At 44.1% G+C, this 27368-nt stretch overlaps 1 protein-coding gene across 1 annotated transcript; it reads left to right on the top strand.

Annotated features, from left to right (window-relative positions):
* The first annotated feature begins 21446 nt into the window (after positions 1-21446).
* LOC109780484 (flowering-promoting factor 1-like protein 2) lies at positions 21447-22189 on the top strand. The gene has a single exon (XM_020339065.3). It carries the CDS (start codon positions 21562-21564, stop codon positions 21913-21915), a length of 354 nt encoding a protein of 117 aa, XP_020194654.1. The 5' UTR covers positions 21447-21561; the 3' UTR covers positions 21916-22189.
* Positions 22190-27368: the final 5179 nt, after the last annotated feature.

Below are 27368 nucleotides of genomic sequence, written 5' to 3'. Positions count from 1 at the left end.
GAGCATGATTTATTTATTGATTGTCTTCCGTATGAGTGGCGGTCGGGGACGAGCTATGGTCTTTTCCTACCAATCTATCCCCCTAGGAGCATGCGCGTAATACTTTGCTTTGATAACTTGTAGATTTTTGCAATAAGTATATGAGTTCTTTATGACTAATGTTGAGTCCATGGATTATACGCACTTTTCATCCTTCCACCATTGCTAGCCTCTCTAATACCGCGCACTTTTTGCCGGTATCATACACCCACCATATACCTTCCTCAAAACAGCCACCATACCTACCTATCATGGCATTTCCATAGCCATTCCGAGATATATTTCCATGCAACATACCACCGTTTTGTTTATTATGACACGCTTCATCATTGTCATATTGCTTTGCATGATCATGTAGTTGACATTGTATTTGTGGCAAAGCCACCATTCATAATTATTTCATACATGTCACTCTTGATTCATTGCATATCCCGGTACACCGCCGGAGGCATTCATATAGAGTCATATTTTGTTCTAAGTATCGAGTTGTAATTGTTGAGTTGTAAGAAAATAAAAGTGTGGTGATCATCATTTTTAGAGCATTGTCCCAAGTGAGGAAAGGATGATGGAGACTATGATTCCCCCACAAGTCGGGATGAGACTCCGGACGAAAAAAAATAAAAAAATAAAAGAAAAGAGGCCATAAAAAAGGCCCAAAAATGAGAGAAAAAGAGAGAAGGGACAATGTTACTATCCTTTTACCACACTTGTGCTTCAAAGTAGCACCATGATCTTCATGATAGAGAGTCTCCTATGATATCACTTTCATATACTAGTGGGAATTTTTCATTATAGAACTTTGCTTGTATATTCCAATGATGGGCTTCCTCAAAATGCCCTAGGTCTTCGTGAGCAAGCGAGTTGGATGCACACCCACTTAGTTTCTTTTGTTGAGCTTTCATATACTTATAGCTCTGGTGCATCCGTTGCATGGCAATCCCTACTCACTCACATTGATTTCTATTGATGGGCATCTCCATAGCCCGTTGATACGCCTAGTTGATGTGAGACTATCTTCTCCTTTTTGTCTTCTCCACAACCACCATTCTATTCCACATATAGTGCTATGTCCTTGGCTCACGCTCATGTATTGCGTGAAGATTGAAAAAGTTTGAGAGCGTCAAAAGTATGAAACAATTGCTTGGCTTGTCATCGGGGTTGTGCATGATTTAAATATTTTGTGTGGTGAAGATAGAGCATAGCCAGACTATATGATTTTGTAGGGATAACTTTCTTTGGCCATGTTATTTTGAGAAGACATAATTGCTTAGTTAGTATGCTTGAAGTATTATTATTTTTATGTCAATATTGAACTATTGTCTTGAATCTTTCAGATCTGAATATTCATACCACAATTAAGAAGAATTACATTGAAATTATGCCAAGTAGCATTCCGCATCAAAAATTCTGTTTTTATCATTTACCTACTCGAGGACGAGCAGGAATTAAGCTTGGGGATGCTTGATACGTCTCCAACGTATCTATAATTTTTGATTGCTCCATGCTATATTATCTTCTGTTTTGGACATTATTGGGCTTTATTATTCACTTTTATATTATTTTTGGGACTAGCCTATTAACCGGAGGCCCAGCCCAGAATTGATGTTTTTTGCCTATTTCAGAGTTTCGCAGAAAAAGAATATCAAACGGAGTCCAAACGGAATGAAACCTTTGGGAACGTGATTTTTGGAACGAACATGATCCAGAGGACTTGGACCCTACGTCAAGAAAGCCACCAGGAAGCCACGAGGTAGGGGCGCGCCTACCCCCCTGGGTGCGCCCTCCACCCTCGTGGGCCCCACGTTGCTCCACCGACGTACTCCTTCCTCCTATATATACCTACGTACCCCCAAACTACCAGATACGGAGCCAAAAAACCTAATTCCACTGCCGCAACCTTCTGTACCCGTGAGATCCCATCTTGGGGCCTGTTTCGGAGCTCCGCTGGAGGGGGCATCGATCACGGAGGGCTTCTACATCAACACCATAGCCTCTCCGATGAAGTGTGAGTAGTTTACCTCAGACCTTCGGGTCCATAGTTATTAGCTAGATGGCTTCTTCTCTCTTTTTGTATCTCAATACAATGTTCTCCCCCTCTCTTGTGGAGATCTATTCGATGTAATCGTCTTTTGCGGTGTGTTTGTTGAGACCGATGAATTGTGGGTTTATGATCAAGTTTATCTATGAAGAATATTTGAATCTTCTGAATTCTTTTATGTATGATTGGTTATCTTTGCAAGTCTCTTCGAGTTATCAGTTTGGTTTGGCCTACTAGATTGATCTTTCTTGCAATGGGAGAAGTGCTTAGCTTTGGGTTCAATCTTGCGGTGTCCTTTCCCAGTGACAGTAGGGGCAGCAAGGCACGTATTGTATTGTTGCCATCGATGATAACAAGATGGGGTTTTTATCATATTGCATGAATTTATCCCTCTACATCATGTCATCTTGCTTAAAGCGTTACTCTGTTCTTATGAACTTAATACTGTAGATGCATGCTGGATAGCGGTCGATGTGTGGAGTAATAGTAGTAGATGCAGGCAGGAGTCAGTCTACTTGTCTCGGACGTGATGCCTATATACATGATCATACCTAGATATTCTCATAACTATGCTCAATTCTGTCAATTGCTCAACAGTAATTTGTTCACCCACCGTTAAATACTTATGCTCTTGAGAGAAGCCACTAGTGAAACCTATGGCCCCCGGGTCTATTTTCCATCATATTAATCTCCCGACAACAAGTTATTTCTGGCGCCGTTTTTATTTTGTTTACTTTACTTTGTATCTCTATCACAAAAATACCAAAAATATTATCCTATCATATCTATCAGATCTCATTCTCGTAAGTGACCGTGTTGGGATTGACAACCCCTTATCGCGTTGGTTGCAAGAATTTATTTGTTTGTGTAGGTGCGAGGGACTTGCGTGTAGCCTCCTACTGGATTGATACCTTGGTTCTCAAAAACTGAGGGAAATACTTACGCTACTTTGCTGCATCACCCTTCCTCTTCAAGGGAAAACCAACTCAGTGCTCAAGAGGTAGCAGACCTCAGTGAAGCTGCTTACACATTGAGCATCAAGATCTATAGTGATAGATCAAGACGCTTGATAAGATTTTTCAATGAGTACATACCTTGATAGGATTTTGAATTAGTTCAAAATGGAACAGTCAAAGAAGGAGTTCTTGGCTGTGTTGCAAGGTGTGAAGTTGAGTAGGACTCAAAGCCCGACCACGGCAGAAGATAGAGAGAGAATGAAAGTCATTCCCTATGCCTCAGCCATAGGTTCTATAAAGTATGCTATGATGTGTACCAGACCTATTGTATACCCTGCCCTGAGTTTGGCAAGGGAGTACAATTTTGACCTAGGAGTAGATCACTAGACAGCGGTCAAAATTATCCTTAGAGGACTAAGGAAATATTTCTTAGTTATGGAGGTGATAAAGAGTTCATCGTAAAGAGTTACGTCGATGCAAGCTTCGACACCGATCTGGATGACTCTAAGTCACAATCCAGATACATATTGAAAGTGGGAGCAATTAGCTAGAGTAGCTCCGTGCAAAGCATTGTAGACATAGATAATTGCAAAATACATACGGATCTGAATGTTGCAGACCCGTAGACTAAAATTTATCTCACAAGCAAAACATGATCACACGCTTAGTGCTCTTGGGTGTTAATCACATAGCGATGTGAACTAGATTATTGACTCTAGTAAACCCTTTGAGTGTTGGTCACATGGCGACATGAACTATGGGTGTTAATCACATGGTGATGTGACCTATTGGTGTTAAATCACATGGCGATGTGAACTAGATTATTGACTCTAGTGCAAGTGGGAGACTGAAGGAAATATGCCCTAGAGGCAATAATAAAGTTATTATTTATTTCCTTATTTCATGATAAATGTTTATTATTCATGCTAGAATTGTACTAACCGGAAACTTAGTACACGTGTGAATACATAGACTAACAGATTGTCCCTAGTATGCCTCTACTTGACTAGCTCGTTTATCAAAGATGGTTATGTTTCCTAACTATAGACATGTGTTGTCATTTGATGAACGGGATCACATCATTAGGAGAATGATGTGATGCACAAGACCCATTCGTTAGCTTAGCATTGTGATCGTTACAGTTTCATTGCTACTGCTTTCTTCATGACTCATACATGTTCCTTAGACAATGAGATTATGCAACTCCCGAATACCGGAGGAACACCTTGTGTGCTATCAAATGTCACAACATAACTAGGTGATTATAAAGATGCTCTACAGGTGTCTCCAATGGTGTTTGTTGAGTTGGCATAGATCGAGATTAGGAATTGTCACTCCGTGTATCGGAGAGGTATCTCTGGGCCCTCTCAGTAATGCACATCACTATAAGCCTTGCAAGCAATGTGACTAATGAGTTAGTTGCGGGATGATGCATTACGGAGCGAGTAAAGAGACTTGCCGATAACGAGATTGAACTAGGTATTGAGATACCGACGATCGAATCTCGGGCAAGTAACATACCGATGACAAAGGGAACAACGTATGTTATTATGCGGTTTGACCGATAAAGATCTTCATAGAATATGTAGGAACCAATATGAGCATCCAGGTTCCGCTATTGGCTATTGACCGGAGATAAGTCTCGGTCATGTCTACATAGTTCTCCAACCCGTAGGGTCTGCACGCTTAACGTTCGGTGACGATTTGTATTATGAGTTATGTGATTTGATGACCGAAGTTTGTTCGGAGTCCCGGATGAGATCGGGGACATCACGAGGAGTCTCGAAATGGTCGAGACGTAAAGATCGATATATTGGAAGGCTATATTCGGATATCGGAAAGGTTCTGAGTGATTCGGGTATTTTTCGGAGTACCGAAGAGTTACAGAAATTCATATTGGGCCTTAATGAGCCATACGGGAAAGGAGAGAAAGGCCTCAAGGGTGGCCCGCCCCTTCCCTATGGACTGGTCCGAATTGGACTAGGGAAAGGGGGCGCCCCCTTCCTTCCTTCTCCTTCTCCCTTCCCCTTTTCCTATTCCATGTGGGAGGTGGAATCCTACTAGGACTAGGGAGTCCTAGTAGGACTCCACACTTTGGGCGCGCCCTATGAGGGTCGGCCTCCTCCTCCCTCCATCCTTTATATACGTGGCCAGGGGGCACCCCATAGACACACAAGTTGATTTCTTAGCCGTGTGCGGTGCCCCCTCCACAGTTACACACCTCGGTCATATCGTCGTAGTGCTTAGGCGAAGCCCTGCGCCGGTAACATCATCATCACCGTCATCACGCCGTCGTGCTGACGAAGCTCTCCCTCGACACTCTGTTGGATCGTGAGTTCATGGGACGTCACTGAGCCGAACGTGTGCAGATCGCGGAGGTGCCGTACTTTCGGTACCAGGATCGGTCGATCATGAAGACGTACGACTACATCAACCGCGTTGTCATAACGCTTCCGCTTACGGTCTACAAGGGTACATGGACAACACTCTCCCCTCTCATTGCTATGCATCACCATGATCTTGAGTGTGCATAGGAATTTTTTTGAAATTACTGCGTTCCCCAACAACAACATCTAATAACACCAGCTACTCCTTTATAAAGGTGTGGGTCATCCCAAAAGTAATGTCTTAAATCATAAAAGAACTTTTTCTTTTGCTGGTATGTGAAACTAGGTGGTATAAACTAGCTTGTGTCACTCTAGCAACCCATCATCTACTTATTACTTCCCAATGTCTTTCCCTAGGCCCAAATAATGGTGAAGTGTCATGTAGTCGATGTTCACATAACACCGCTAGAGGAAAGACAACATACATCTCATCAAAATATCGAACGAATACCAAATTCACATGATTACTTATAACAAGACTTCTCCCATGTCCTCAGGAACAAACGTAACTACTCACAAAGCATATTCATAATCAAGATCATAGGAGCATTAATTATCATTAAGGATCTGAAAATATAATCTTCCATCGGATAAACCAACTAGCATCAACTACAAGGAGTAATCAACACTACTAGCAACCCACAGGTACCAATCTGAGGTTTTGGGACCAAGATCGAATACAAGAGATGCACTAGGGTTTGAGAGGAGATGGTGCTGGTGAAGATGTTGGTGGAGATTGACCCCCTCTCGATGAGAAGATCGTTGGCAATGGCGACGGCGATGATTTCCCACTCCCAGAGGGATGTTTCCCTGGCAGAACAGCTCCGCCGGAGCCCTAGATTGGTTCTGCCCAGGTTCCGCCTCGAGACGGCGGCGCTTCGTCCCGAAAGCTTCCTTCTGATTTTTTCCACGTCAAAACACACGATATAGCATAACATGGACGTTGGAGGCCTGACAGGGGGGGCACAAGTACGGGGGGTGCGCCTAGGGGGGAGGGCACGCCCTCCACCCTTGTGGCTGGCTGGTGGCCCCCCTCTAGTATTTTCTTCGCCCAGTATTTTTTATATATTGCAAAAAATGCTCCGTGAAGTTTCAGGACTTTTGGAGTTATGCAGAATATGTCTCTAATATTTGCTCCTTTTCCAGTCCAGAATTCCAGCTGCCGGCATTCTCCCTCTTCATGTAAACCTTATAAAATAAGAGAGAAAAGGCATAAGTATTGTGATATAATGTGTAATAACAACCCATAATGCAATAAATATCAGTATAAAAGCATGATGCAAAATGGACGTATCAACACCTACTGTGTTGCATATTTCCCCATCACTCATGGTGGCCTATAGCTCTTCTGGTTTACCTTAGGAGTAGTACAATTTTAGAAAAATGCTCCTAAGTTAGGTAAAATTTGGAAACATTAATGGATGGGTAAATCTATGGACTTGTTCCTTTATTAACTAATTGTACAGCTTATTATGATCTTATGCAGTTTAGGGCCTCTTATCCTATTCTTTATGTGTTAAGTTAAGAGCTAAACGTAGCTAATGATATAAGTGATCTGTTAAAGTATATCGTGATAGTAAGTACTTATTTTTGTTTATACTTTTTCAGTGACAACTGGGAAGTTTCCTATCGGTGCAAGTTGTGTTGGTTTAACTTCAAAGTGGTATAAGAAACTTGCAGTTCTTTTTTGTTAGTTATCTTGTAATCTACAGAGAAAATAGCAGTATCATCTGTTTGTCTGCAGATGGTCACCGAATGATTGTTCTGTCTCTGCTGATACGCAAGATCCTGAAGTTGGAGCCGGATGAGCCCCTGTTAGGTGTTACTGGTAATCCAAACATCTATTAATGTTTAGGAACTAAAATTGAGGGATGTAGTAGGTACGATGAGTGGGATGGGAAAGGTGCAATTAGGAGATGTCAGTAGATTAATTGTTTATACTTCCTTCGTTTCTAAATATAAGTTCTTTTTAGAGATTTCAGGGTGGACTAAATACGGATGTATACAGACATTTTTTTGCGAAATGTATGTAGACATATTCTAGAGTATAGATTCACTCATTTTGCTCCGTATGTACTATCTAGTCCGTGTTGGGATCTCTAAAAAGACTTACATTTATGAACGGGGGAGTATAATATAAGTAACCATAATGTACTTTTAGTTTTGAAATTATGATGTGAAATTATGATTTTCCTTTTTCATCAATGCTTCCTTGTGAGTGTCCATTTTGTGAGATGAAGAAAGAAGGAAATGTCAAGGATTGCATATGGTATTGTGTTTTTTTGTAAGAACAAACACAATATTTTCCAGGTTTTTTATAAATGGCGTCCAAGTTCTATGAGCTAGAAGCCGAACTAACATGATTAGAAATTGTAAATCTTTTAAGGAGTTAGATTAAACTAATACCACAAAATTGTATCATTCAGCGAAACGGAGGCATAGTGGATTCAATTGGCAAATGTCAGTTTTTGTTGCCGAGTACAGGTCGCCAATTCATGGGACGGCACCCACACTAAGCTTGAAACAAGCTGTTTCTGCTTAAGATTAAAGAGCGATTTCTCAATATAATCGAAATAGGGGATGTGAATTTAATCACCTATAAGGAAAATGTGTATGATGCGAGAGGTGGATGGAAACCCCATATTAACACATGTCCGCAGGTGTCTGCATGCATTACGGGTCAAGCACGCATATATATGGAAGGAAAAAATCAATCCTATAACTCTCAAAGAATGGGTAAAAAGAATGGACCCTCATATTTTCACGGCATTTTTAGTTGTATATGGGTGGCAGTTTTTTCAAGTTACATGACATTTTTTAGGAAGATGACAGTTTTGAGAATTTCGTCCTAGAAAATGCCATGTCGCTCAGAAAAAACTGCCACCCACATAAAACTAAACATGCCATCAAAATCGTTCGAAATGCCATGTGTTCCTGGTGATGTTCGCCAAGTAACATTACCAAAAAGAATTCAGGCTAGGGGAGCCCACACACTCTCTAACTACCTATACTACACTCCCATTGATTGGGAACCTTCGGGGAAAATGATCTCATAAACAAAGGAATTATACAATACGGAATAACAAAAATAAACCAAACAATTCGATTCTAAAAAATCGATAATACATATTTCATTGTGCTCAATTGTACTGACAAGGAGAGATATTCAATATTTTAATATGTGGTTATACTAACTTATAATTATGGTGTGTGAGCATTTGTACTAATATGTATGCCCTTGTTGCGACACATGGACAATTATCTATTTCGGATAAGATTGATGTTGAACCATTTGAATATGTATGCCTTGTTGCAACACACGAGCTTCTTATTAGAAATGTTCCGCTATGGCTGAAAACCAAGCGGGAAGGGGAGGGTCCGGCGGGTAAAGAGAAGGGTGTGTCATGGGGTGGGATTTTTGTGTTTGGACTGTGTGTTGAAGATAACAACACATATAGTCCGGATAACCACATTTTCTCTTATATATGGGCTGGATTTGAGGGAACCCGGACTGTCCAGACGGTTAAATAAGGTGAGCCCGTTGGACGCCCATTCAATGTCCGAACACGTCCGGACGTATGAGGGAGGAATGAGCTTCAACTTTGAATACGACTTTAACCATTTGTCCTATCCATTTATATGCATTTGTAGCCCGTAGCAACGCACGAGTATTCTACTATAAAAGATAATATACCATATCTGAATCATAGACAAGACGAGGGCTGACGGGGGCGGATACCAAAACCATGGCACTATATAAAAAGAAACAATAATAAAAGTAAGAAAATCATACAAGTATCTATCTAAATCATACAACTAAGAATTTTTTTCTTTTAAAAAGAAGATAAGAACAAGAGGCTCACCACGGTGGTGCGGCGACGAGATCGGTGCGGGCGATCGACGGCGGTGAGGACGGGGACGGGACGGGACGGATCGCCAAACCTGGACAAATCTTGGGAAAAATGGAGTTTGCAGGTCGAGCTTGGAGAGGAGAAAGGTTAAGTGTGGCTCAGGCATTTCATCAAACACCTCATGTGCATGCATAGAAGGGAGACAGAGCATCGCATGCACACACTTCCCACACGGCCAAAAAACAGAGGAGAGGGTCGGCAGGGGCGAGGGTATATATAGGAATCTATTTAGTCCCGGTTGGTGGCTAGAACCGGGACAGAAGCCTGCTCTTTAGTCCCGGTTCCAACCATCAACCGAGACTAAAGGGCGGCGCCAGGAGCGAGGCCCTTTGGTCCTGGTTCATGTATGGAACTGGGACCAACCGGGACTAATGGCCCCCGAGACCCGGCCGGCGCCCTGGCCTGACAAACCGGGTTTGATGCACCCATTAGTCCCGGTTCGTAGGAGAACCGGGAGTAATACCCTTTTCTGGCCTTAACCAAAGCCCTATTTTCTACTAGTGACCTAAGCTCCATGACAACTGCAGTTCCAACAGACATGCTAACCGTCACATCCCTGTGCTCATGTCTCTCAGAAGAGCCGCATTGGTTGGAACATCTCTCCTGGAGATATATATACTGTAATCATCTTCAGTAATAAAGATCACGGTTACTATTCATTCATTTTGTCTCTTAACACGTTAGCAGAGTATGTTATTCGCTTCGTGGCAACACACAACTCTGTTGTGCGTCAAATGAACTTGAAAGTTGAGTAACTGCAATAGTACAGTTTCATATGTCGATCTCGTCAAGATTTTGACTGAAAAATTTCGGCAACTGTGAAGGAAAGTTGAGACGTGATGAGTTGCAAAGAAATGAGAAGCTACGTGTCTTGCAAATAAAGTAATAATCTCGATTATTTATTCACAAAGTCTTTACCAATTTCTTCATTCCAGGAATTTGTTACTGGAATTGGTATGAGGTGACTTTGTTATTTGAAAGGTTCAGGGGGAGTGTACTCCTGAACGATAACCTGTTCGACATCTCCAGATCTTTGATATTGCATTTTTTTTCTTTCTGAGTTTTTCCTATATGATTTCTCATAGAAGGTTTTTAATAAGGCAATAGTAACACAAGCATTATGATATATCAGTTTCTTCTTATTTTCCCATAGGGTATTTGGAAGGAGTTTTTCATGGCATACTATGCATATATATTCATATTTTTCCCATAAGGTTTTTGAAGGAGTATTTATCAAGATGATGATTCTACATGATCAAAGAGGAGATTAGGGGGAGTGTTACAAATTAATTAAGTGCAATTAATTAAGAGAATCCCCTCTTTATAACCGACGAACATGCAAACCGTCGTATCCCTTTGCCCGTGTCTCTCAGAAGAGTCGCATCGGTTTGAAGCATCTCTTCTGGAGATATATATACTGTAATCATCTTCAGTAATAAAGATCACGGTTACTGTTCATTCATTTTGTTTCTTAACAGTACCAACCGTCTCCGGTCCAATGCCGATGTACGGATATGCGCAGTGGGGCAGAAAAGCGCGTACGTGCTAGTACTGCGCAGCTAGATCGTACGTGTAACATGTGTGCGTGAGTCATACGCGTACATGCATCTATCGATAATGCTCGTGCTCGGGAAAGCCGAGAATACTAAATCTTTATCATTAGATTCATCACTAAATATATTTTCATATGATGTATATTTGGTACTCCCTCCGTTCACAATCACTCTCTCCCTTATTTTATACAACACCGCTTCATATTTTTATTTCTAACTTTGATCATTAATTTCATCAACAAAATATGAGTTATATGCCACAAAAAGTATACCACTGGATGCACATTTCAAACAACTTTCCGATGATATATTTTTCATGACATGTAACCAATATTTTGTTGACCAAAAGTACAAGTCAAAGTTTGACACGAAAAACAGAGTGACCTTGTATACAAGGACAGAGGGAGTATAACATGTTTGAGATATTTCAATACGGACTAATTACAAACTGAAATAAGTGAACAATCACACTAAACATGTTTACATACATCCGCTTCTGAATAAGTTAGAACATCTTATATTTTTTAATGGATGGAGTATTATAGAAATAGATAAATTTCTTTATAAACTTGGTCAAACTTTGCGACGTTTGACTTCCACGAAAATCATAGTGCACTATATTATATGGGACAAAGGGAGTATTAAATTAATTTGATGCCGGCCTAAAAAGTTCAGTACTGAAGCCCATAGAAATAGAAGACTAGGTTCCATCCGAACAACATATAATTCAGACTTCAGCTCAAACCCTAATACAACCCATCTCTACTCCCCATAAATACTATATTTGTCTAAACAAATGTTTGCACTTCCATTGATAAAATTCTGAAGTTGTTTCTCCACCTCATCTGAGCTATTTGTTAGACTGAGAGGCCCATTGCCCCAGCTATAAACAAATTTCTGGAGAATTTTTTTGGTGGAGGGCCTGGATGAGGAATTTTTAGCCTTTGACCCTTAAACAGTGATATTCTGCCTTGCCCTCAAGACATATTTTGTCTAGCTTCGCTACTGGTGCCGGTGGTGTGTTCTGAGTTTTGTGGCCACAATCATCGCCAGGTCTTTCATGGTGGCGACGATGGGCAACGGGCCAGAGCCGCAGGCAAGGAAGATAGACATGTACACACACCACTACACGCTAGGCATGTACAACGGGGCAGAGCCCGCACAAGCAAGCTTCTCTCCTAACCACACGAGAGAAGAAAAAACATGCACTAGAAAGACTATTCCTCCAAGAAGCCGTGGAGGTGAAAGCAAGTGACCAAAGTTGGTGCTAAGAGATGTAAGTATGTGCTAAGATAAACATGCACTAGAAAGACTATTTAGGCTGGCTAGTAGGAAGTGGGGCCAACGACTGTTTCGAGAGGACTAGCTAGTATCCAAATGAATCTAAATGAAATAAACATTGAAGTAGTACAGCACTACTTACCACTTGTTCATGGCGCTACTGGACGTGGCTAAAAAAGCTAAGAGAGATGAACGGAGAGAGAAAACTGTTGCATCTACCAACTGCTAATCCATGGGTGATGATAGTATTTACCCGCAGAAAAAGGGTAATGATAGTATTACACTAGTAGGAAAAGGGGCTTTTACCCCGGTTTGTAAGGGCCTTTTGTCCCGGTTCTCGAACGGGGACTAAAGGGTCGTTACTAATGCCTCCCCCTTTAGTCCCGGTTCTTACACGAACCGGGACAGAAGGTCCTCCACGTGGCCGCTGCTGCCAGTCCAGGCAGGGGGCCTTTGGTCCCGATTGGTGCCACCAACCGGGACCAATAGGCAGGGCCTTTTGTCCCGGTTGGTGTCACCAACCGGGACCAATAGGCATCCACGCGTCAGCAGCTGGCAGGAGCTGAGGTTTTTGTTTTTTTTAAAGGGGGTGGTTTAGGGGTTTTGGGGGGTTAATTTAGGTGTTTCATATATTGTGTTAGCTAGCTAATTAATAGAGAGAAGTGTCCTCTCTTATCTCCGTGCTTGGTCGATGCTACGTACTATATACGTATGGAGAGTAGACATGCTAGCTAGTAATCAAATGAAGGAAACAGAAGATCGTCATGAACATATGCATACAGAGAGAAGTGATATCGACCACCTCTCCTTCTCCGAGATATTGGTCGAACAACAAGTTCTCGTATATCTATCCGACACTACCGGCTACATATATACAATAATTATCTCTTACAATACAATCTCCTAATTAAATTGTAGGAACACAGGGTCCACATAGTATTCTCCGTTTTCAGCGATCACGTGGTCAAGGAAGAATGCCGCCAATTCCTCTTGAATTCCTCGCATACGATCTGGTGCTAGGAGTTCATCCCGCTTCCGAAACATTTAATTTGAAGAAGGGGGTCAATACATATATATATGAATAAATGAAACTCAACACAAATGATGGTAATAAAATAAAATTGTGAATAGTATTGCTTACGCACTTCATATTGTTCTTCAGTGTAGCCCCGCTCACAGGTCGTGTAGCGGATGGACTCGCAAACGTAGTATTCACAGTAATTATTCCCGGGTTCCTGCCACAACCACTTTACAAGAAATAGAGGTCAATCAAACTGATAAGCAAGCATGCTAAATGGTATTGATGAAACTAGCGCTTGAATCACTAGGAGAAGCGCGGAACATGCTACTATAGTACTTACTTTCGGGTGATTAAATTGCAGCTTCTTCGGCAGTCCCGGAGCTTTTGAGGTGAATTTTCTCCAAACCCTGCCAGACAAAGAAAACAATTACTTGATATCAGGAAATGAATAAAGTTGCTGATATGGTGGATAATGATCGATTTAACTTACTTCTCGAGCATTTGAGTCATGTTCGCATAGTCCTGGGGATCTTTTCATCTCGAGTCTAAGACGGTTACTACTCCCTGCTCAAGCTTAATCTCTAGGAGAATATAGTGGAAGATGTGCATGCATGCATAAGTCATCAATTACATTACCATAACCTGGACTAATAAGGGAAACCAAATATGCACAAGACAGTAACACTCACTTGAAGTTGTAAGGAAAGAGTATTATATCTTTGTTTTGATTTAATACCAACGATTGTAGCAAGTTGGCCTCGGCTTCATTGGGATGTTTTTCAACCGTATATGCATCTATGAGATTTGTGTTAATGAACCCAATATCACCGATTTGTCTTTTCTTCAATTCGGCGATCTTCAATCTGCATAATATAGTGAGGATAAGTATAAATAGATGCAATGAAAGAGCTGACCTATATAGAGAGACTTAATGACAGAAGTAGTACCACTTACAGACAGTAGCAAGTGATCGTTGTTTTATCGAGGGCCTTTTGATTGTAAAACTGGAAGAAATCCTCAAATGGAACATTCAGCAGATCAATTCCAACGAGGTCATGCTCCGGTTTAACTCTCAGCGTCAAAGTATCCATCCCATCAGACTCTCTGCAGGTTTTCATGTACCAATCATGTAGTCTTCGCATCATCGTGCTTAGAGATCTTACATCTTTGACGAGAGGCTTCCTGTAATGGTATTTGTGTTCGTCCACCTTCATGATTTCATAATGTACATCGTCGGGAAGGTAATCTCCAAGATTGCTATAACCGGGCACCATACTCGGATCATTAGCGACGATGTCTTTTGACACCTTGATCGGGGGGCACGATTGGTTCGCTTGTTCGCCGAGCTGGGCAATTTTTTTCCCAGCTCGTCGTTCTTTTAACCTTTTATCACTGACAGTACTTCCCGACCGCTCCGCTTCAGCATATGTCTTTACAAGAATGCGCTCATAGTTGCCTCTCGGCGGAGACTTTGGTGGTTTTGTCAGGGCAGCCACAGTGCGCTTTGCTTTCACCGGATCTACCTTCTCCTCAGGAGGTGGATGTTTCTTTGCTTTCACCCCTTCAAAGAAGTTTGTCACTTCGGCTCGCACGATCTTCCTGGTTTCCTCCTCGGTCCTCTCATATGGTAACTTCTCTGGAGTCTTCAGAGAAGGACCGAATCTGTATTGCCTCCAACCTCTGGCAGCTGTACTGCTAGACGCCGGCAGAGCAGACGGAGCGGCTGCGGCTGTCTTCTTTCCTTGCTTACGAGGCGGAGGAGAAGGACTACGACGCGCCGGAGCAGCCGCAGCGGCGGCGGGTCTCTTCCGCCCTTGCTGACGAGGCGGAGAAGGAGGAGGCTGGCTGCTCTGGCGCGCCGGCGCTGGCGGAGAAGGAGGCGGAGTGCCGTCACGCGCCGGAGAAGGAGGCTGAGTGCCCTGATCACTCGCCGGAGGAGGAGGAGGAGGCGGAGTGCCCTTACTCGCCGGAGCCGTCCAGTTCGGAAGCTTGATGAGCTCCTTCCGCCATAGGCATGGAGTCTTCAGAGCAGAACCCAGCCGAGTCTCCCCTTCACCGGTAGACAGGACGAGGGCCGACGGGGGCGGATACCAAAACCATCGCACTATGTAATAAGAAGGAATAATAAAAGTAGCAAAATTAGACAAGTAACTATCTAAAGTAAGAATATTTTCCTTTCAGAAAGAAGATAAGAACAAGAGGCTCACCACGGTGGTGCTGGCGACGAGATCGGCGCGGGCGATCGACGGCGGTGAAGACGGGGACGGGACGTGACGGACCGCTAAACCTAGTCAAATCTCGGGGAAAATGGAGCTCGGAGGTCGAGTTTCGAGAGGACAAAGATTAACTAGTGTGGTTCAGACATTTCATCGAACACCTCATGTGCATAGGAGGTGAGCTAGAGCACCCAAATGCCCTCCCCTCGCCGGCCAGAAAAAACAAAGCACTCTGGAGTGCTCTGCTGTGGCGATGGGGTATATATAGGGAACTCATTGGTCCCGGTTGGTGGCACCAACCCGGACTAAAGGCCTTTGGTCCCGGTTGGTGCCACGAACCGGGACCAATGCCCCCTTTAGTCCCGGTTGGTGGCACCAACCGGGACCAAAGGCCTTGTGCTGCCCCGCGTCAAAAGTTTAGTCCCACCTTGCTAGTTGAGAGAGCTCGAGAGTGGTTTATAAGCGCTGCTGCGCCCACCCTCTCGAACTCCTCTCAACTGCAGGCTTTCGGGCCTAACTGTTCTCTTTGCCTGTGGGGCCTACTGGGCCTTCAGCGGGCCTGAATCCTGGCCCATGGATGGGTTTCTAGTCGTATTCAGGCCGTGCTGGCCCAGTAGGTGGCATAATTTTTTTCCTCTGTTTTTTTTCTCTTTTGCTTTATTTGTTTTGTTTGTTTCTACTTACAACAAAAACTTATTTATTTTATTTCTAATTACTTATTTATTTTACTTTAATTATTTTATTTTTATTTATTTTACTGCTGCTATTTTTATTTATTTTACTGCTGCTATTTTTACTTAATTTATTAAGGTTTATTTATTGTAGTTACTATAGTTTATTTTATTAAGGTTTATTTAGTTTTATTTATTTTATTAAGGTTTATTTATTTTATAAATATAAAAAAAGAACATAGATGCGCTTATAGAGAAAATTCAACCTAAATTCATAATAAATTTCTATGAAATTTACTGTGAATTTAGGTCAAATTCCCTGTATAAGGGCATCTATTTTCACTTTAAAAGAAGCTCAACAAGGCAGAGAGGGACGGCCTTATAAACTGATGTGAGCGCCCTTCGGTTGGCGAGGTGGGACTAAACACTGGCCGCAACTAGGACCAGGCCTTTAGTCCCGGTTTGTGGTAGGAACCGGGACTAAAGGGTGGTGGGCCAGGAGCGTGGCCCATTGGTCCCGGTTTATCCCACCAACAGGGACCAAAGGGTCCGGACGAACCGGGACCAATGCCCCCACGAGGCCCGGCAGGTCCCTGGCCGCACGAACCGGGACCAATGCTCACGTTAGTCCCGGTTCGTGACTGAACCGGGACTAATGTGAAAACTGTCATGTGACCTAAGCCCTGTTTTCTACTAGTGTTAAGATAAAAATGGACTAAGAAGGCTACTTAGGTTAGGCTAGCTAGTATCCAAATGGCGCTTTTATATTATGGGACGGAGGGAGTAGATTATTATGATAGATGCTCTTAGGCTTTTAAAAAATATTTCGTGGTGATTTTTTCAAGGAAGAAAAAATATATTACAAGTGGGCATTGGTACGAGCAAATGGGCTTCGAATCCTTGGATGCACGCACACATGGTTCGGTCGCGATCAATCTCTCAAGCTGTGTTATCGCCTAATTGCTCGAGCATATGTCGTAAAGCCGATCTCGAGAGAATTTACACTTCGGCAATTATTTGAAGTCACCCGTGACGCATGTAGGTAGCTGCCTATATCTTCTTCTCTCCATTCTATGCATGTTCCGACCAATCGATCGGCGAATCTATGGATGCTTCCATATGCAGGCCTAGCTTTAGCTCCAGCTACGGGCTGTCTAGGTCCGTGGATCAACGGATTGGATTCCATCGATATCACTGCTCCTTGCACTATGCATGCATGGCATGATTCCCGTCGGCTGTCAGCCGTCGCTCACGGATCACATCAGGTAGCTAAGTACTAGTACAGCCACAAATATTGTTGGGTATATATATTTGCATTTTTTTAATTAATTTAAATCATGATGACAACGCTAACAATATTAACTTTATACTAATACTAATAGCTAAATATGTGAGTACATATTATACATAGAACATATAAAGTAATGATGACAACAAGTACGGCTAACACACGAATCGGTAAATAAGGAATGGATAGATCATACCCCACAATTGAAATGGACAAAGCCGAGGCGCCAGCACTCATGGCGTTTGGTCACGTCACCCATGGCCTCGGTGGAAATGTCGAGGAAGTAGTCTAAATCATGGACATATACGAACAATAGCGAGCAGTCGCGCCGAGACATTCCTAAAAACCTTATTGTCCATCTTCCGGTTCAGTCGGTTTAGCCGCCGTTGGATTGTCATCAGCTGGGCTTCTTCCTCCCACCGCACTCCGATGCCGGCCAGGCCAGCTGCTACCGGCACTCGTGGCTGTAGACGTTATCGCGCAAGCCTCACCTCGCCGCCATCCCCAAGCCGCCACCACCATCGGTCTGTCACCATTCCTGGCCATCGTTCTCTCTAACCTCGCCATCTTCTCCGGCTCCTTCGAGCCCTCCACCTTGCACCGCATCCGAACCAACCGACCTCGGACTCGCCTTCATGGACGACGCTACAGGCATGTCGTCCCCGGCTTCGGGTTGCTCCCGACTCGGCGTTACCAGGACCCTGACTCCATCTAAGGTTGCACTCTCTGGAAACCACTAGCATAAGTTGCAAATTCAGGCAACTTATAGCAAACGCGCAAATAATACTACATTCGTCGTTTCTAAATATAACATGTTTTGGCAGCTTAAACTGAACCAACGGAACGATCTTATATTTAGAAACAGATGATATACTATATCTATATACGTATAAGTGTCTACTGAGTATTTGTGAATGATCGGACAGTCAGCGAATATGCGTGTTTGGCATGATTCCCGTTGGTCGGCCGCACGTCAGCCGTTGCTCATGGATCACATCATACCTACACAAATCCATTTCTGCTTCGTCTACATACCCCGACCATTTATACGCGCTCGTGTGCATCAAATTGCACCTCGCATCCGTAGAAGAGTCGAAGAACGTTGGTAGGAGTAGGTTTTTTTTTTGAGAGAACGTCGACCTTTATTAATCAAGCAAACAGATTACATAGAGTCTCCCGGATGCAATCCGGAGCAGAATGAAAAACACGAGGACTCACAGAGTTCAGACTAGATCTAGCTAAAACATGAGCTAAAATATTACAATGCTGACGAACATGCATAAAAGAGACCGAAGACAAAGCTCGACACGCCATCTTGATATCCGCGATGATCGAACCCACCATGGACCTGTCCCGGATCGGAGAGTGAATCCTTTGAACCACCGAGAGGCAATCAGATTGAAAAATCACCCAATCAAAGTTCTTCTCGCCCGCCAGCTGCACCGCCCGACGGAGCGCCAAGGCCTCCGCCAGCTCTGGCGACGAGACACCGGGCAAGGGCTCGGAGGCAGCCGCCACACACAGTCCGGAATGATCCTGAACCACCACCCCCGCCGCAGAAGACACACAGTCGGAGGACACCGCCGCATCAGAGGATATCAGCATCGTACCAGGCGGTGGCTGAGTCCAACGAAAGCCCGTCCCCGAAGAAACACGTCCAGGGCCTACAGCAGGCTTGAAAAGGTGCTGGAAAATCATCTCCACATAAGCTATCGACCTCGCCGCAGTCCGCTTAGGATGAGGAGGCTCCGGGTCATTGCGAACAGCATTACGGGCTTCCCAGATGTGCCATAATGAGACCGTGATGACAGAGATTTCCTTGTCGGAGCACCGGTCAAACAGTTCGAAAAGCCACTGCTTAGGAGAAGTGAATGACGAACGACACAATTTGATGCCAAAAACCTGCTTGATCTCCTGCCAGACCAGTCTTGCATGGCCACAAAAGAGCAACGTGTGCTCGATTCCTTCCGCTCTGCCACAGAACACGCAATCCGTCCTCGTTGGGACCTGACGATGCTGCAATTGTTCTCCCGACGGCAAGCAATTGTGAACAAACCTCCACAGCAAGATTTTCATTTTGTTCGGGACCTTGATGTTCCAAATCTTCTTCCACATCTTGTCCTCCAACGGCCAACCTGAATTCTGGCCCCCACCATTGCCACTTCGCGTCAACAAGAACAAGTTCGTCCTGGCCATATTGTATGCTGAGCGAACTGAGTAATGACCATACCTTGTAAACGGCCAGCGCACATAGTCCGGGCCTCCCTCCAGGTTCACATTAATATTAAGGATGTCATCAGCCACCACTTGAGGGGAAAAAGCACGCACAGATTCCTCATTCTAGCCTCCATTCTCTTCATCAAGCAAACAGTGAACTGTAGCCGTGTTTGGAATTGGTGAAAGAGTTCGAAGCACAGCCGGAGGAGTGGAAGGGATCCAGTGATCCTTGAGAATGAGAGTACTCCTGCCATCTCCTATTCCCCATTGCACACCCTGCTTGAGCAGGTCCCACCCATGCAGAATAGCACGCCAAGTAGCCGAGGCAGAACTAGGAGCAGAAGCATTCCAAAAATCACCAAAAGGAAAATACCTTCCCTTTAGAACTCGAGCACACAAAGATTCTGTATCAGTCAGAAGCCTCCATCCTTGTTTGCCCAACATAGCTTGGTTGAAGAGCGCCAAATCCTTGAAGCCCATGCCCCCGAGGGACTTCGGCGTAGAAAGCCACTCCCAAGAACGCCAATGCATTTTCTTTTTGCCATCCTCACGGCCCCACCATTGATCAGACACAATTTTTCTGAACTTCTCACAGATAGCCACATGCAGTCGAAAGCAGCTAGAGATGAAGGTGGGGATAGCTTGTGTCTTAGATTTCAGTAAAGTTTCAGTTCCGGCTCTAGACATAGGCCGATCCGACCAACCAAATATGTTCTGCCACGCCTTATTAACCAGAAACTTAAAAGTACTCGTGGGAGAGTTACCAACCTCCGTCGGCATACCCAAATATGAGTCCTTAAAGGATTCGTTGCTGATGCCCAACTGAGCCTTGACCCTGTCCTTGACGCTCGTGGGGCAGTGTCGGCCGAAGAAGAGTGCAGACTTGTCTTTATTAATAGCCTGGCCTGAACACGAACAGTAGGAGCTTAGGGTAGATTCCAATGATGCCACACTCTGATAATCACTCTTCGCAAAGAAGATACTATCGTCCGCGAAGAGGAGGTGCGAGATAGACGGGCCATGACGGCCGTTACGAATCCCATGTAGCTCGCCACGAGCCTCCCTTTGAAATAGCAGACTAGATAAACCTTCAGAGCATAAGAGGAAAATATACGGGCTTATTGGGTCCCCTTGCCGAATCTCACAAGAAGGAAGGGACCCAATAAGCCCGTATCTTTTCCTCTTATGCTAGGTTGATGCATGCGTGCGTGCACATAACGGAAATCGAGGGGCCGCTGTCACCAACATGCTCAAGATTCCGGCCGAAATTTGATATCAACCCTTTTTTTTTGCGGGTGAGCAACTCATTTGATATGCGTAGAGAGCACGTACGTACCTTAATGGCTAAGCTAGGGCCTACACGTACACACACCTACTAGCTAGTAGAAGTATGACTACTGTATATCTTATATAGATGCATGTATGGTCTCCTCCTACGCAGAGTATCCACTGTCCAACATCACATAGGGTTGGCACATGCCGTGCGAATGAGATGCTGCACGTACAAGCTCACAGGCATACCGTTCCATGCATGCTGACCGTCCGTTTCTTGATCGGCCAGTGCCCGCCGATATGCATATCCCCACTTGCACATCCACGTGTGCGGTGTACGAAATTCCTCATAATTGTTTTTTTAGTCAGACTCATCATTGTTTACTGGTAGATCTTATCTCTATCCGATAGAGATCTTAACTAGAAAAAAAAATACCAGAGTACATGTAATCGAGCACTGTCTCGCCCAGTGTGAATAAACACGGCGGGGCCATGCGCGCGTGCGCTCTCGCCATCGAGACGTAACGTACCTATCATGCACTGCACCGCTCGGGGCAATGCACCGGCCGCCTCTATTTATAGCCTCCGACGCCCCATCCTTTTCCACATCCCAGCCTCAACAACCACCAAAGTACACACGCCACACTAATCAAGTACACATCCAGGCCACCAAGGCACCCAGCGAGCGATCACCATATCACACATAGCACCATGTCTGGCGTGTGGGTGTTCCGCAACGGCGTGGTGAAGCTGGTGGAGAACCACCCGGCGTCGGCGGCGGGACCGCCGGGCGGCGGGGCGGTGCGGCGCAAGGCGCTGCTCCACACGCCCACGGGGGAGGTGGTCGCCTCCTACGCCTCCCTGGAGCGCAAGCTCGTCGCGCTTGGCTGGGAGCGCTACTACGCCGGCGGGGGCGGCGCCGCCGGCGACTGCATGCTCAGGTTCCACAAGCGCTCCTCCGTCGACCTCATCTCCCTCCCCAAGGACTTCGGCCAGTTCAGCTCCGTCCACATGTACGACGTCGTTATCAAGAACCGCGACGCCTTCCGCGTCATCGACGTCTAGCCTAGCTGGCTGACTGATGATTCGGCCATTCGATCGAAGCAAGCACAGCTAGCTCGTGCGCGCCGGCGGCCGCCACCGTCGCATCCATGTCGTCATCGATCTCCGCTGGTTAACTTGTCCACCTTGTGTATGTGTGTGTATGTCTATACGTGTGTATGTATATGTACGTGGTGTATTGACGTATATATAGATATACATGCTGCGTGTCCATTGTGGTTAATTAATTCGAAATATGTATTTGGCAACTGTGTGGCAGATTGCCAAAACGACCTAACCACCTGGCTGCCCTTCGATCCCGATCGCTCGATGCACAGGAACCTCGCGATCTCTGCTTCCCATCCCTGCCGCGCTCTAGTGGAAACCTCCTCGGGTGCTGCTGCCGCAGGCTGACTGCGTCGCACCATGCCGTCGCCGTCGCGCATCCTAATCATTCCACCGCCGGCAGCCTTTCCCTGTCCGGCTGTGGAGAGGAACAGCGCGTGCTCGAGTCCTCTCGCGCGATGGCGTGCTCCGGTCCAGTGTGCCGCCGGCCGGCCGGCGCCCTCTCCTCTCGCGCCATGGCGTGCTCCAGTCCAGTATGCGCCTAGTCGTCCGGCATCCTCTTCTCTCGCGTGATGGCGTGCTCCAGTCCAGTTCGCCCTCGGCTGGCTGGCGTGCTCTCCTCTCGCGCGATGGAATTGGAGGCAAGTGCAGTTCCAGCACCCACCACATGCCTGCGAGCTGCTTGTGTTTATGCCAATATGGTTTTCCTTGTTCACCGACAGCCTCTAGTGGCAGTTTACATAATCTGTCCACCTCCCCATCGTTTAATGCTCACCAACTAACCCACATTGAACGATCACAGTCGATGAATGAATGCATCTGAACATTCCAGCCACACCACAAACTAGTGCAGAGCAGAGCATCCAACGCGTTTCTCCCTTTAGTTTGGCTTGCTTGTTTGTTTGTGTTCAACTTCAGCACTGGCTTGCTTCAAGTAACATAATATGATCAAGTCAAGCCATTGGATGCTAGTCCTAGGTTAAAGAGGACTTTGTTCGGTCAAGTCTCAAGTCAAGCAAAATTAGTACTCTCTCTTGCACTTTTTTTATCTACTCTAGTGGCCTCTGGTCGGTCAAGTCAAGCTCTACACTGAATCACTCTAGCAGGCTCAACTCCCCCCGGCTGGTGCTTGCCTCTACCACCCTGGTGCTCCGCCTCGCCGGCCGGTAACACTACTGTTTTTTTCTCATCGCTACTATTTTTTTTCACGTGTGAAGATGGAAAGGGAAAAAGTTAGTGTGGTGTTTTGCAGTGGTAGTTTTGATCCGGAGAAAAGCTATTGAAAACATAATACGGTAATTTATGCGTAAACAACATGGTAGTATACCAGTGGCGGAGCTTCGAAGAAAATACTGGGCGGGCCAACTCAAAGGAGAGTACCAAAAGTTTTAAAATTCTCAACCATACTATCGGGTTTTTTCATCAATTGATTGAATTTCGGAGTATTCAAAGTGTTATAAATAGCCGACAACTCGAGGGAAATTGGCATTGATTGATAAATGTGCATTTTAGGAGAAAAGAAAAGTACATATGTGGCTCAGCAGCCAGCAGTGCTCGTTCAATCTGGTGCTGCTACATACATGTCGTCAGTTACCATGAGGAGAGAGCATTCAGGCTTGGCCTGATCATCTAAATCTGCTGCTTAGTACTGCAGGTGGTGGGCTGGGTTGGCTTCTGATGCATAGTTAAAATAAAAGAGCATGAATCCTAGGCGGGCCACAACCCAGTTTGGCCCTAGCTAAGGAAGCTCCGCCCCTGTAGTATACACACCTTATACCCGGTAACTTATGTGCACAAACCGTAGACCTGATAACTTCATACAAACACCACAGTAAGTTCGACCAGAGAAACTTTTGTTAAAAAATGTGCACTCAAAAACTTCTGTTTAAATACTATGGTGATATATGCACCAAAGAACTGATAACTTAGATACAAATACCGTGGTAACTGTGACCTTGAGGAAAAAACTTGTTGAAAACAACTCCGGTAACTTCAGTGTAAATAACATGATAATATACGAACCGCAGAGTTGATAGCTCCGCGGAAACTTTGAAAGGGGGGAGGGTTGTTAAAAACATGCACTCGATAACTTTTGTAAATAGGAGGGTAATATACAATCTGAATCTGTAGATCTGATAACTTGGATAGAAACACCACGATAACATTGACCGGGGGAAAAAGTTGTTGAAAACATACACCGGTAACTTTTCGTGTAAATAACATGATAACTTACATGCCATATATGTGGGTAACTCATGCAGCCCATGCGAGATAACTTTTGATAAAAAAGATCGTCGAAACATATCAAGGTGACATGAAAATTGGGGGTCATTTGATTCTAGCCATGAAGACAAACAGAGGCGAGGAGAGGAAGGGTGGGAGTGGCGGCAGCGACATCGATGACCAGGCGGCCGTCGGAGGAGGCTATGCAGGCGGAGACGAGGCCGTGAAAAAATACTACTTACAAACACCACGGTAATATTGACCAAGGAGGAAAAATATGTTGAAAAATATGTCAGCGGTAGCTTCTATGTAAGGAGAAAAATTGGAAAGCATGCCTCGGTAACTTCTATTCAAATAGGTAGTATATATACTGCAGACATGATAACTTATGCAAAAACACTGCGCTAACATCTAGGGAAAAAAATTGTTGGAAACGTACCCTCGGTAAATTTTGTGTAACGGAAAGTTGTAGTGAAGCTCAAGCTACCTGGTACTCACTATCTCGGTCGTTGGTTCATCTGGAGATATGTGCAATTCAGTAAAGCAATGTCAGGCGATTATCAGAGACGACTGTACTAATATCACGTGGCTCCTTCTTGTATACCGTGAAGTTGGCAGATAGGTGCATGCAGGCTACAGCCCACATTGGCAAGACCACGTGCAGGGAACAGAGAGAGGGGAGTGAGAGAGGCCTGCCACGGTCACTGTGCATAGTCTCCAGGAGAGAGAAGAGAGAGTAGTTAATGCGGTGCAAGAGAGAGGGGGCTGTACGAGAGGAGCTAGGCCCAGGGCACTGTAGCTGTCTCCTCACGTTACTGTAGCGCATGGTATGTACTCCGACGACTCCACTAGCACGAGTGCAACAGTAGCATGTGTAAGGTGCCGGGAATTAAAATAATTGACTCAGTTTGTTTTCACCTAAATAATCGACTCAGTTTATTAGTACTAGCAGGTTTTGTAGAAGAAAGATAAGAGAGTTTCGCAAAGAAAAAAAGAGGAGAGAGTATGAAGCATGCAGAAGCTTGTCAGAAGTTGGATGGAAAAGTAAAGTTTCAACAGGAGCACTGCTACATGCACGACATGTATCGCACGAAATACAGACAACACAACATATCCACCGTTCAAAGCACAAGGCTAAACATCACCAGCCTGTTAGATTAGCCATCGTCTAAGTGTCGTCCAGCAAAGTGTCGTGTGTGAAGTGTTTTCGTTTCAACAGAGGGGGTCTGCCTTTGCTCGAAATCATTTGCACATGGAGACGGGAAGAGGGAGCAGGGAGTGTGGCCTGTACACGCATCAATGGTGGACAAAAGAATTCAGCGGGGCTAGTCTGCTAGTCACAAGTCAAATCAAGTCATGTGCCTCGCAGTAGAGGATTAATCTCTGAGCGCCTGGCGCTAGCTGCTTATTCCTGCAATGATGCACACATCCACATAAACCAGATGCCAAAATGGATGGTTGTGATATGGGGTACCACGTAGGCCGAGCTAGGAAAAACCGCTCTCTTTTGTGTAAACATCATGGTAATATACGCACCACAAACTTGACAACTTAAGCACAAACACCATGATAACTTTGACCCGGATGAAGTTGTTGAAAAGCGTACCCTCGGTAATTTATGTGTAAATAACATGATGATTTACCCACCGAAGACCTGATAACTCTCGTTCAAACAGCATGGTAACTTTTTGACACTGAGTTTTTTCCGTTGAAGAACAATAACCCCAATAAGTTCTAGGTAAATAGCACGGTAATGTACTTATTGTAGACACAATAACTTACGCAAAAGCAGTATGGTAGTTTTGACCCACGAAAAAAATTGTCGGAAACATATTGTTGGTAAATTTTGTATAAATAGTATGGTAATATACGCACCACAGATCTGATAAGTTACACACAAAGACCATGATCAGTTTGATTCAGGTGGATGAAGTTGTTAAAAATATACCCCGGAAACTTATGTGTAAATAGCACGGTAATAGTCTTGATTTGGGGAAGAGTTGTAAAAAGTGGTCGAAAAATACACTGGTAACTTTTGTATGTAAATATCATAGTAAATTACGCACCACAACCTTGATAATTTAGGTACACACACCGCGGTAAATTTGATAAAAGATAGTAATATACCCATCGCATACCTGATAACTTATGTACAAATATCATGGTAATATTTGACCCGGAGGGAAATTGTTGAAAACATACTCCCGTAAATTTTGTGTAAATAGCATGGTTACATACACATCACATACCTACGTACAAACACCACGAAAACTTTGATCAAGCGGAAAAAATGTTAAAAACATACCCAGGTAACTTATATGAAAACATCATGGTAAATACGAACCGCGAATGATAACTCATGTACAGTACAAGCATCGATATAACATTGACCAAAGAGCATGGTAATATACGAACCGCAGACCTAAAAACAAGATGGTAATATAATAACCGCAAGCCCGATAATTTATATGAATACAACATGGTAATATATGAACTACAGGGTCGGTGAACCATTTTTATGCCTTCGATAACTTATGTGGAAATAGCACGGTAACTTGCATATAATGGGCATGGTAACTTATGTAGCCTAGCCGTTGTAAATTTTGGCTAAAAAAAGGTCATCGGAACATGCCAAAATGAGATCTCGCCGCGACGAATCTTTTATATAAAAACGGCTTTTACATCGGACCGACAGTTTAAACTACAAAACATTTTAAAAAATTTAAATAAAGAGAATTTAGAATGACATCAGCTTTTTTGTCCTCTAGTGTATGCATATAATTAGAAGGAGAAATGCACGTAAAAGGAGAAAGAGTGCTAATGTATGCATGTATTTAAAGTGAAGGAAGTAGAGGTGTGACAGTTTTGCTTTATGTACTACTAGTATTAGGCTATGATGTGCAAGGACCTTGTGCATGACTTGGTACAATTTTTTTTTTCAGAAACTATAAACTATTTCCTCCATAAATTAATATAAGAGCGTTTATATCACTACTAACTAATATAAAAGCATTTATTTTACTATTGTAGTGATAATAGTTATATAAACACTCTTATGTTAGTTTACGGAGGGACTACTAATTTGATGTGGCAGTAAGAAACAAAACCAACCTATGATTAGATTATTAGCAGCTAGGTATATCCAGAGTTCACCAAAGAGCAGATCACTTGTTGACAACATGCGTATT

This window comes from Aegilops tauschii, chromosome 3, assembly GCF_002575655.3.
Source record: "Aegilops tauschii subsp. strangulata cultivar AL8/78 chromosome 3, Aet v6.0, whole genome shotgun sequence".
Classification (NCBI taxonomy): Eukaryota; Viridiplantae; Streptophyta; class Magnoliopsida; order Poales; family Poaceae; genus Aegilops; species Aegilops tauschii.
This window is presented reverse-complemented; position numbering and strand designations above follow the sequence as displayed.